At 40.5% G+C, this 12,899-nt stretch overlaps 1 protein-coding gene across 6 annotated transcripts in view; it reads left to right on the top strand.

The window, feature by feature from the left end:
• Positions 1–12,899, top strand: part of Rnf214 (ring finger protein 214) — a 35,976-nt gene that overhangs the window by 7,165 nt on the left and 15,912 nt on the right. For all 6 annotated transcript variants that reach the window (XM_027412033.2, XM_027412038.2, XM_027412037.2 and 3 more), the window contains exons 4-6: positions 448–507; positions 5,854–5,994; positions 10,629–10,768. In XM_027412033.2, coding sequence (XP_027267834.1) covers positions 448–507; positions 5,854–5,994; positions 10,629–10,768 — 341 coding nt within the window. The remainder of the gene's footprint in view (positions 1–447; positions 508–5,853; positions 5,995–10,628; positions 10,769–12,899) is intronic.

The raw sequence follows: 12,899 nt of genomic DNA, 5'->3' as shown, positions 1-12,899 counted from the left end.
TTGTCCTAGAACTCTCTTAGTAGACCAGGCTGGCCTCAAACTCACAGAGATCTGCCTGCCTCTTCCTCCCACATGCTGGGATTAAAGTTGTGTGGCACCACTGCCTGGCTAGCACTCATACTTTTCTTCTCTGTCCTTACATTAGGAGTCCTTGCTAATTGTCTGTTCTACATCAAGAAGTATAGTGATTACTGCTTTCTGGTGCTGGTGTGCTTTGTTGTGGGAAGAAATAGATTGTAGGAGGCAGTTGTTCTCTTAGATTTGTGGCTTTCCCTTAGGCAGATTTAAACTGTTTTGGGGGGTCAGTTAAGATTGTATTAAATGGTAGTGTCTGTTTACCAGAATTACATTGCTGCTTTGTTCTTTGTTGCTGGTTTCTAGGTGAAAGGTCTAAAATAATTGTGTTAAAATGACTTTAAGTCTTGAATATATATTTTTTTTTTGTAGACTGACTTCAAGACAGCAGATTCAGAGGTAAACACAGATCAAGATATTGAAAAGAATCTGGTAAGTGTGTACTTAAAATGTCATTGTCACATAGAGCAATTGGAACACAGGATATAGAGCCTTGTCATCTTGGTTGGGAAAAGCGCACATCTTTATACAGTCCCTGACAGTGGGAATGCACTGCCTCACCAAGCCTTACATTTTAGCAGTTACATTTTAGCAGTATTTTAGCAGTATTTCTTATGCCAGTCCTACTCTGAGGAAAGGACAGGACCTCTGCAGTTCTTGCTACATTTCTTGTTTGGGTTTAGTAATGGACTTTGTTTTCTATTTACTATTCCCCATATGCAATTTAAAATGTCCTTTATTTTTATTTTTTGAGATAGGGTATTATTGTTTTAGCCCTGAGTGGCCTCAGACTTTCAGTGTTGCCATCTAAATACTGGGATTAGAAGTTTGTACTAGGGCTGGAGAGATGGCTCAGAGGTTAAGAGCACTGACTGCTCTTCAGAGGTCCTGAGTTCAATTCCCAGCAACCACGTGGTGGTTTACAGCCATCCATAATGAGATCTGGTATCCTCTTCTGGTGTGCATGAATACATACAGGCAAAAGACTGTATACATAATAAATAAATAAATAAATAAATAAATAAATCTTTTTTTAAAAAAGAAACCAACCAAGCAAAAAATGTTTAAAAACGAAAAAAAAAAAAAGTTTGCACTATTCTGTCCATCACTTTGTGTGTTTTGACAAAGGGTCTTGTTCTGTAGTCAGGTCCACCTTGAGCTCATAGCAGTACTTCATGGGATTGCTGGAATTATTGGAGTGAGCCACCACATGTGACTTCTGTTTTGTTTGAAACGGGGTCTCATATAGCTTAGGACTGACCTTGAATTCACAATATGTGTATGTGTGTGTGTGGGTGCCCTTTAGCTCCTAATATTCCTGCCTTCATTTCCCAAGAGCTGTGAAGTTTTTGTTTGTTTGTTTGTTTGGTTGGTTGGTTGGTTGGTTGGTTGGTTGGTTGGTTTTTCAAGGCAGGGTTTCTCTGTAAAACAGTCCTGGTTGTCCTGGAACTCACTCTGTAGACCAGGCTAGTCTCGAACTCAGAGATCTGCCTGCCTCTGCCTACTGAGGGCTGGGGTTAAAGTATATGTCATCACAAGTAGCTTAATGCCCATTCTTAACTCTCAAGCTTAACTTAAGCCTTTACAGATGAAGTGTCCCCATGTTTTTAGGAGTCTTCTTTTCTTCCTTTTATCCTGGTTACTTTACCGTGACACACTCCATCTTTATTAGGTTTTTTGTTTTGTTTTGTTTTTCGAGACAGGGTTTCCCTGTGGCTTTGGGGCTTTGGAGGCTGTCCTGGAGCTAGCTCTTGTAGACCAGGCTGGCCTCAAACTCACAGAGATCCGCCTGCCTCTGCCTCCCGAGTGCTGGGATTAAAGGCGTGCACCACCACCGCCCGGCTTCTTTATTAGTTTTTTAAAATTAATTTTTACTTATTTAATAATTTTTTTGAGATAGGGTGTCTTAGTTAGGGTTTCTATTGCTGCAACAAAACCCCATGACCAAAAAGCAAGTTTTGGGGAGGGAAGGGCTTATTTGGCTTACACTTCAGCATTGCTGTTCATTACTGAAGAAAGTCAGGACAGGAACTCAAATAGGGCAGGAACCTGGAGGCAGGAGCTGATGCAGAGGCCATGGAGGGTGTTGCTTACTGGCTTGCTCTTCAAGGCTTGCTCAGCCTGCTTTCTTATAGAACCCAGGACCACCTGCTCAGTGCTAGCACTACCCACCATGGGCTGGACCCTCTCCCATTGGCCACTAATTGAGAAAATGCCTTACAGCTGGATCTCATGGAGGCATTTCCTCAACTGAGGCTTCTTCCTCTGGTGACTCTAGGTTGTGTCAAGTTGAGGCACAAAACCAGCCGATACATATGGTCTCACTCTGGCTAGTCTTGAAGAGATTCCCCTGCTTCAGCCTCCCAGGTGCTGGCATTAAAAGACACCATCAAGACTGGCCCTCTTGTTTCTTTAAAAGCTGATCTTCACTGAGTATGTGGTTGGGAAATAGAGGCAAGAAGATTAGTAGTTTAAGGCCAGCCTCAGCTGTGTAGTGAGTTTGAGGCCAGTCTTGATACATGAGATGCTGCCTGAAAAAGCTGGGTCTGTAAGCCAAATAAAATAGTTGGGTATGCTATAATTAGTTCCCAATATACTGGGTTTGAGTCATTCAGTCTTACATTTTATACTCTTTATTAAGTTTAAATTATTTAGTAATCTTGTTACAGTGTTAAGCTTCTGTCACTTTATCAATTCTTTATCATATGCATGGCTTACTTATATAATTTCATTTTGTCCCTTGGTAGTGGTTTGTTTTGTTATTTATTTATTTTTTTTAAGATTTTACTTATTTATTATGCATACAGTCATCTGCCTGCATGCCAGCAGAGGGCAACAGATCTCATTACAGATGGTTGTGAGCCACCATGTGGTTTCTGGGAATTGAACTCAGGACCTCTGGAAGAACAGTCAGTGCTCTTAACCACTGAGCCATCTCTCCAGCCTCTTGTTTTGTTATTTTTTTAGATGAGGTCCTACTATGTAGCTCAGGCTGGCCTTGCAGCTATAATCCTCCCACCCAACCTCCAAGTGCTGAGGTTACAGGTGGGTGCCACCAGACTGATTGGTGTGAGAAAAGGTCTATTTTACCTAGACTGGCCTTGAACTGACTCCTTAGTGGAGGCTGGCCTCAAACTGTCTTCCTGCCTTTCCCTTCTGAGTGCCAGGATGATCCGTGCGACACACACACCTTGTTTTCTGCAGTACTGGGGATTTAGCCCGGGCTTTGTGCATGCCAGTCAAGCATTTCACCAAATGAATCACATCTCTAACACACATTTGTTGTTTCACACAGGATCTTGCTTTGGCAGTTATTTGTTGTTTGTTAAGTTTTGTTAAAAAAAACAAAAAAAAAACCAAAAAACCAAAACCAAAACAAAACAAAAAACCATAATTACTGAGCAAAGGTGGCAACAAATTGGTCTCTAAACTTTAGATAGACACTTAGGAAGTTGAAGTAGGAGCATCAGCAGTTTAAGGCCAGCCTTGGCTGTATGTTGAGTTCAAGACCAGCCTAGTTGCAAAGACCATATCTCAAGAAAAAAACCAAACACCCGCCCCAAAAAAAAGAAATAATAGAGTTTTAGATAGGAGATGTTTATCTGTTAAAATTGTCCCCTTAGGCTAATGAGATTGCTTAGTGGGTAAAAGTACTTGTCATTCAAGCCTGATGACCTGAGACCATCCCCATATAAGAATGGAAGCAGCAGCAGCTAGAAAGATAGCTCAGCAATTAATTAAAGCACTTACTGCTTTTCTAAAGCACCCAAGTTTAGTTTCCATCACCCACATTAGATGGCTCATAGGGATTCAACATCTCTAGGCTCCTTGGGCATTTGTACTTACATGCATATATCCCCCCCCCACACACACACACACGAGAAATTAAAAATAAAAATCATTGCTATCAGAGAGAACCTGAGTTTGGTTCCCAGGACCCACATGATGGGTCACAATCATTAATTCTAGTTCTCAGAGATCTAATGTCCTCTTCTGACTTCTTTGAGCACCAAGCATACACACAGTACACAGATATACCTGCAAGCAAAACATTCATCACCTAAAATAAGTAAACCTTAAAAAAATCTTTTAAAAGCTGGAAAGAGAACCAGCTCCACAAAGTTGTCCTCTGGCTCCCACATATATGCTATAACACATGTGTGCTATACCCACACATATATCCTACACCTGTATACACAATGATAATAAATAAAATAAAAACATTTTTTAAACAAAGACCTTTTGATCTATCCCTGGTGTTTTGTGACTAAAGTTGCATCCTTTATTTTTTCAATTTTTTATTTCTTTTTGTTTTGTTTTGCTTTGTTTTTGAGACAGTGCCTCTCTATGTATACCTGGGGATTAGAAGTCACACTCTGGCCGGAAGTGGCGCTTATGCCTATCATCTCAGCACATGAGAGTTGCTTTTTTGGAACTCGCTATGTAGATCAGGCTCTTTAATTTTATTTTTAATTCTGTTTGTGTATATGTCTTTGTGTGCATTTGTGTACACAACAAGTACAGTATTTGTGGAGACTAGAAGACGGTGTCAGCCCCTAGAGCTGGAGTTACAGACAGATGTGAGCAGTCTGATATGGGTGCTGGGAACAATACTCTGGTCTTCTGGAAGAGCAATTCATCACTGAGCAATCTCTCCAGCTCCTGCCCCCCTATTTTTTAAAATATTTATTTCATTTTTTATTAAATAAAACAAGCTGTAGTTCATTCAGGTTGACCTCAAACTCTCAGCAATCCCATCTTAGACTCTCATGTGCTGAGATGATAGGCATCAGCTACCACATGTGGCCAGAGTGTGACTTCTGATCCCCAGCTGTTGTGGGAGCTTGCTGAGTTGCTCTGAGTACCTGTTTTTCTAGATATCCTAGTGGGTCTGTCAGCTTCAATGCTTATGGCTATCATGGCTTCCTATTCCTGGATTCTTTTAAGTGGGTATACAACTTTGTATGTTCACTTTCTTACCTTCTTTCTCCTATAGCAAAGATTGACAAACTTTTTTTTTTTAAAGGGTCATGTCATACAGGACATATTTTATGTTCTGTGGGCTCTATGAACTTTGTTAAATCATTCCATTCTGCTGTTACAGTGGGAAGAAACCTGTAAGGCAGTGGGCATGTGCTTTCCAATAAAACTGTTATTGATGAAAACAGAGTCTGGATTTGGCCCACATGGCCATGAGTTGCCAACCTGCTTTAGCACACATCTGAAGTTGTACAAACATTCTAAATCTCTGTACTATTTGGTACAATAGCTACTAGTGACAGGTAGCTTTTGACTCTTTGAAATGTGTCTAGGCTCCTGAGGGCCTGGGTGTTACTGTTTTTATCATATTTGATTAACTTAAAGCTACATAGCCACATAGAGTTACTAGCTATTGTATTGGACAGTGTATCCGCATCTCAGATACAGATTGGGGATACAGTTCAGTAGATAAGAGTACTTGCCCATCATGCAGGATGCCCTGGTCCCTGGTACAGCATAAACTAGGCATGATAGTGCACACCTATAATTGCAACACATGGATGCTAGGAACCATACATAGGTCCTCGCAAGAACAGCAAGCACTCTTAGTGAAGTGGAGATGGAAGAATCAGAAATTCAAGATCATTTTCAGCAACATAACAAGATGGAGGCTAGCCTGAGCTATATAAGACCCTTTCTCAAGCAAACATATAACAAACAAGCAAAACAAACAAACAAAAAGCCTGGTAGTGTTTCTTGTGATTCAGTTGGGAATGAAACCCCTGTTGTTCTTAATAGGACAAAATGATGACAGAGAGAACCCTGTTGAAGGAGCGTTACCAAGAAGTACTGGACAAGCAGAGGCAGGTGGAGAATCAGCTTCAAGTGCAATTAAAGCAGCTTCAGCAAAGGAGAGAAGAAGAAATGAAGAATCACCAGGTAGTCTGCAGATATTGACATTTGAGGGGGATGTACTTCAGTTGTAGAATGCTTGCCTAGCATATTCAGCAACCTGGGTTCAATTCCCAGAATCACAAGAGAATAAGAAAGGAAGGGAAAGAAATTACAACTCAGATAATTATGTGTATCTTCTCTCATATGCAGAAACCAGATTTAAAATTACATATTTATGGCCATGAGTGATGGCATATGCCTTTAATCTCATCACTCTGAAGGCAGACACAGGTGGAGATCTGTGAGTTTGAGGGCAGCCTGGTCTATATAGCAAGTTCCAGACCATATGTAGTAAGACAATGTCCAAAAAAATTCCACCCCTTCAAAAAAAAAGGTAGGTGTGTGTGTGTGTGTGTGTGTGTGTGTGTGTGTTTATGCATACACACACATACAACTCATGAGTAAAGTAACAGTCTCTGATCAAACTTTAAATGTTTGCTTATCAAATTTTAACAAAACTTGGGCTGGAGGAATGTTTTCCATTCACTAAGCACTTCACTAAGAGTGCTTGCTGTTCTTGCGAGGACCTATGTATGGTTCCTAGCATCCATGTCTGGTAGCTCACAACTGCCTATAACTAACTGCCTATAATTCTATCTTCTATCAAAAATGGGATGCAGTACCCATTTTTGGACTCTGTGGACACTTGTACTCACATATGTAACGAGAGGTTCTTTTTCTCTTGTCCCAGCTGATCCTGTGGCCCTTGAGCCACAGGACACTATACTAGTTACAGACTGTTGGCTGGTTACTTGGGCTTCTTATTGGCTAGCTCTGTCTTAATTATTAACCCATTTTCTATTAATCTATGTATTTCCATGTGGTCTTGGCTTACTGGAGAATGCCTGGCGCATCCTGTACTCCCAGTGGCTACATGGTGACTCCAACTGCCTATGTTTTCTAGAAGTCTCCTCGTCTCCTAGTCCTGCCTATCTTCCTGCCTCTATTGGCCACTGTGTTTTATTCATTACCAATAAGAGAAACATATATATATAGAATGACAACTCCCATCACACCTGTGCACAAACACACACACATAAACATAATTTTTTTGTTTTGGTTTTTCCAAACAAGATTTCCCTGTGTAGCCCTGGCTGTCCTGGAACTCACTTTGTAGATCAGGCTGGCTTCAAACTTAGAGCTCTGCCTGCCTCTGCCTCCTAAGTGCTGGGATTAAAGGCATGCACCACCACCTTTATTATTATTACTGGTCATAATTTTTTTTTAATCTTCAAAAAACATTCAAATATAAAAAGAAGCATTGAGAACATCTTTTCCAGACTACTATTTCAGTACAGAGAGAAAAGGTTATTTATTTAATATGTTTTGTTGACATTGTTGACTAGTAAACAATCTCCTATCTTATGCAAAAATGTAGTTTCATTTAGGTTAAATCTACATCTAAAAACTGAAAAAAAAATTAGTATGTCAAACCTCAAACACAATAAAAAGATCCAGGTAAGTAGTCAAAACAGTATTGTCAAGGGTGAGGTAAAATGAGCTCATTGCGGGTTGTGGGCTTCGGTGCTCGTTTTGGAAACTTAGGAAGATGTCTTAGGGTTTCTATTGCTATGAAGAGACACCATGACCAAGATGACTCTTAAATAGGAAACGTTTAATTGGGATGGCTCACTTACAGTTTCAGAGGTTCAGTCCATTATCATCATGACCAGCAGCATTTTGTTATGCAGGCAGATGTGGTGCTGGAGCAACTGAGAGTCCTACATCTTAGACAGGAGGAAGTTAACTGTGTGTCATATTAGTGAAGCTTGAGAAAAGAGACCTCAAAGTCTGTCCCCACTGTTACACAGTTCCTCTAACAAAACCACACCTACTCCATCAAGGCTGTACCTCCTAATAGTGCTACTACCTTTGGGGGCCATTTTCTTTCAATCCACTACAGAAGACCTATCAGTTAAAACTGGAAATACAGTAAGTAAGTTGAACAAGCAGTCTTATTGGGAGTTCATTCTAGAGATACAAACTTTTGTGTATGAATGTGTGGATGTAGAAATTGTTTATTGCAGTGTGCTTAAAAATTCAAGTGGCACATTCCTATAATCCAACTATCTGGTGCAGAGGCAGAAAGATGAGTAGTTCAAGGTCATCTTCAGCTACATAATGAGCCAGCTTGGATTACAGGGCTATCTCAACCACCTACCATTCCCCTGCCCCCCTATTCCCCATTAGATTAGGTTGGAAAAGTAGTTTCAAAAAAGTTTCAGTCAGTCCGATAAACAGAATGGTTAGATAGCCTGGAAATAACCATATGATTTAGTTATGTCTGCAGCTATTGACATAGTGTGGTTATGCTGAGCAGAAAAAAGCAAGATGCAAAATGAATACAAAATGGCCTAAAAAAAAAAAAAAAAAAAAAAAAGGCCTCACTAGAAATGGAAAAATGGACCCTAAGCTGGCTTTCCAGGACCACCCAAAAGTCAGTGAACAAAATGTGAAAACATAATACAAAGCATTTAACACATTGATTACCGTTATGGACAGAGTTGTGTGAAACAGGATAATTGTTTGACTTCTTATAAATGTATGAAAACATACATGTATTTGTCCCTGTTGTTGTATAGTAATGCAGCAAATGTCTTAGTTGGGGTTACTATTGTTGTAATGAAACATCATGACCAAAAAGAAAGTTAGAGAAGAAAGGGTTTATTTGGCTTACATTTCCACATCACTGTTCATCATCAAAGGAAGTCAGGATAGAAACTCAAACAGGGCAGGAACCTGGAAGGAAGCAGAAGCTGATGCAGAGACCATAGACGGGAGCTGCTTACTGGCTTGTTCCACATCAGTCTGCTTTCTTACAGAACCCAGGACTACCAGCCCAGGGATGGCACCACCTACAATAGGCTGGGCCCTTCCCCATCAACCATTTATGAAAATGCCTTATATGCTTGCCTACAGCCTGATTTCATGGAGACATTTTCTTAATTTAGGTTCCCTCCTCTCAGATGGCTTTAGCCTGTCTCAAGTTGACATAAAACTATCCAGTATAGCAAGCAAACAGAAAATTCCACTTCAGTAGTTCAGAACTATAAAAAATCAAGAGCATATATATGTGTTGGATGTGCCAAATTCCCACCTAAAGCAAGAATGCCTGTCTCAACATCCTCAACAGATGTTTGTTCGGTCTTTATTTGAGCTTTGCTATACGAGCTACTACATTCCTTTTAAAAACTAAATTTGTGTGTGTGTGTGTGTGTGTGTGTGTGTGTGTGTGTGTGTGTGTGTGTGTGTGTGTTCGTGTGTACACATGCAAGTGTGCACAGAGATGTGCACATGTGTGTAGGACAAAGGTCAAACTTGAGGTATTATTCCTTAGGCTCTTTCTACTTTGTATTTTGAGGTAGAATCTCTCATTTGGACCTAGAACTAGGCTGACTGTCCAGCAAGCTCCAGGATCCTCTCATTTCTTCCTTTCTAGAGCTAGGAGTACAAGGGCATGCCACCATGCCTAACTTTTTTCTTTTTTCCTCTGAGACAGGGTTTCTCTGTGGCTTTGGAGGCTGTCCTGGAGCTAGCTCTTGTAGACCAGGCTGGTCACGAACTCACAGAGATCCACCTGCCTCTGCCTCCCCAGTGCTGGGATTAAAGGCATGTGCCACCCATGCCCGGCACCATGCCTGACTTTTATATGGGTCCTAGGAATTGAACTCATCATTATTTCTATATGGCAAGTGCTTTAATGATTGAGGTCTTCCTAGTTTCACATTCCATTTTATTAAAAATTACTTGATTTATGTATAGGGGTGTTTTACCTTTATTATGTCTGTGCAACACTTTTATTCAGTGCCCCGGGAGGCCAGAAAAGGGCATCAGATCCCTGGAACTGGGGTTACAGACAGCTGTGAGCTAGTATGTGGGTGTTGGGTATCCAACCTGTGTCCTCTGGGAAAATAGCCAGAGCTCTTAACTGCTGAGCCATCTCTCTCCAGCCCCCACATTCCATTTTTCAGTGATCCTGAGAACTATCCTTTTGAGTTGAAGTCTGTGTTCATATAATTTTCTTCTAGAGGCTTGGCTTTTACATCAGCAAATTTATAGAATTTATTCTTTCAGTTCTATTTGATTCCAGAAAGCATATGAATTTATAATCATTGAAATAAACCATCAGGGTGGGGCTAGTGGATCAACAACATCTGCCACTGGGAAGCAGAGAGATGATTGCAGCAAGTTTGAGGCTAGCCTGGTCTGCCATGTAGGAAGTCAAGGCCAGTCTAGGATACAGAATGAAACCATGTTTCAAAAGGCCAAAAGCACTGAGCAAGGTAATACACCTTTGTAATCCAAATAAGTGGAAGTGGATGAAAGGGGATCAGGAGTTCAAGGCCAGCTTTGTCCACATATTGAGTTTAAGCCCAACCTGGGTTATGTAAGACCCTATCTCAAAAACCAAACCAAACTAGAACAAAAAACTTCTCAGGGCTGGCTGGGTGTGTAGCTTGGTGATAGGGTGCTTGCCTATCATATACCAGGTTCTTGTTTGACCCCTAACACCACACATACAGAAAATAAACTTTCAGATTCAAACAAACAAAAAGCTAAAACACCAAAAACTAATAATTCCTTCTTTATTTGTGTGACTGTCATTGTGTGACATTTAGGAGATACTAAAGGCTATTCAGGATGTGACCATAAAGCGGGAAGAAACCAAGAAGAAGATAGAGAAAGAAAAGAAGGAGTTCTTGCAAAAAGAGCAGGACCTGAAAGCAGAAATTGAGAAGCTCTGTGAGAAGGGCAGAAGGTAAACGCTGCTGCTGAACGTAGATCCTGTATGCACATGTATTGATGCATAGGGGCCAGGCCTTTATTTTCATTTGAGAAAGAAATACACATCCAAATTCTCCAGTGACTTCATATTCTCAGCACCCTTTATTACACAAAATAAGGAAGTTCAGAGAGTCGGTACTGCTCTAAATGATAAGTGCTGGGGATATAGCAAAGTGATCTCATCCTGGGCTCAGTCCCTGGCACGTCCTCTTCTCAAAAAAGAAGTCACACTATGTTAAGTAACAGCTAGTTACTTAACACTAACTAGCTGTGTTCCAAGTATGATCATAATTTTTATTTATACTTTGTAACCTGTGTGTATGTGTCTGTGTATGTCTGACTGTGTGTTCTACAATTACTACACAGAAGTTTTGCATGCCCAGTTTTAGGAATCTAGGGATAGGAACTCAAAGTTGTTATACATACATAGCAAGTGTTTTGCTGTGAACATCTCCACAGCCCCATGATAAAGATTTCCATGTTATTCTAAACCTACTTCCTTTGCTTTATATCCTGAAGGTCATTTTTTTCTTCAGTACCTCAGGTTGTGGGAATGTTTTGAGTGGTTTTGCTGTTTGGCACCATGAATGGTACCCTATACACCATTTATGAAAGAATTATCTAGTGATCATGTCCTCTTTCTAATATTGTAACAAGAGCAAGGTGAGCCTTAAATCTGGTTGAACTCTCAATTTTCCAAATTGCTTGAAAATTCACAATTGTGAATCTTATGATGTTTTTAAAGGCTGCTGACATTCATTTTATTTATTATTTTATTCATTGAGAAAAACTTGGCTGTTGTAAATATGTAAGATGCTAAATCAAAAATGAGCAGCAAGCTCACTGGTTGATTTTCCAAAGTGAGAGACCTTAACTGTTGCACCTCCACATTCAAAAGAATATTAGGAAGAGGGTCTGGAAGGCAGCAGCCAGTTCTGTTGAGAATCTGGTGAATGATTAGGAGGTGGGTCACAATGATCATTCTCAAACAGTTGCGTAGAATCTATTCAGAGGCGAGCATTGTCTTTCACATGTTGCTACTGGTCATAACAGCTAGTGCCCCACCTATGGCAGCATTGGCTCTGCCACGGTTTTCACAGCTGATCGGGGAAGATGAGGTACAGGCATGGACATGTAGCAGCTCATCACAGGATATCTTAAAGAGCAGAAATAAGTCTGTGATTCTGCCAAGCCCTGTGACAAATTTCCTTTGACTGTGGACTCCACACTTGTTTGTTTGTTTGTTTTTTGTTTTTCAAGACAGGGTTTCTCTGTATAGTTTTGGGACCTGTCCTGGGACTCACTTTGTAGATCAGGCTGGCCTCGAACTCACAAAGATCCACTTGCCTCTGCCTCCTGAGTGTGGGCAGAGTGTGACACTACCACACAGCTGACTCTACACTCTTCATATACCTCTGGCTGACCTCTCTTCCCTCTGATTGAACAGCCATAAGTAATTAATGCTAACAGTGTTATTGCTTGTGATCTTGAAGATTCAAGATTTTTGGTTGGTTGTTTGAGGTAGATCCTCAATATGTTGCTCAGAGTAGCCTGGAACTTGCCATCTTTCTGCCCTCCTTATCACTATGTCCTGGACCCTTATATATTAATAATTAACAAGGGCTGTAAATAACATTTTTGTATCTATTTTATTAGTATTCACTGAGCCAGAAATTAAGGCAAAAATATATTTACATGCTGATTTATTTTAAGATAATATAAAACTTATGTGTTAACATAAATAGCACGTTTTTTCATGAAAAATTGTTTTACAGGTTTCTTAGTTAGGGTTATTATTGCTGTGAAGACATACCATGACCACAGAAATTCTTAAAAGGAAAGTATTTCATTGAGGTGGCTGGCTTACAGTTTCAGAGGTTCAGTCCATTATCATCATGGTGGGGAGCATGGTGGTGTGCAGGCAGACACGGTGATGGAGAGGTAGCTGAGAGTCCTATATCATGCAGGAAATGCAGGAAATGGACAGGAAACTGACTGAGATACTGGGTGGTATCCTGAGCATAGGAAACCTCAACGCCCACCCCACAGTGACACACTTCCTCCAACAAGGCCATACCCACTCCAACAAAGCCACACCTCCTAAT

This window comes from Cricetulus griseus, chromosome 4 (assembly GCF_003668045.3).
Source record: "Cricetulus griseus strain 17A/GY chromosome 4, alternate assembly CriGri-PICRH-1.0, whole genome shotgun sequence".
NCBI lineage: Eukaryota > Metazoa > Chordata > Mammalia > Rodentia > Cricetidae > Cricetulus > Cricetulus griseus.
This window is presented reverse-complemented; position numbering and strand designations above follow the sequence as displayed.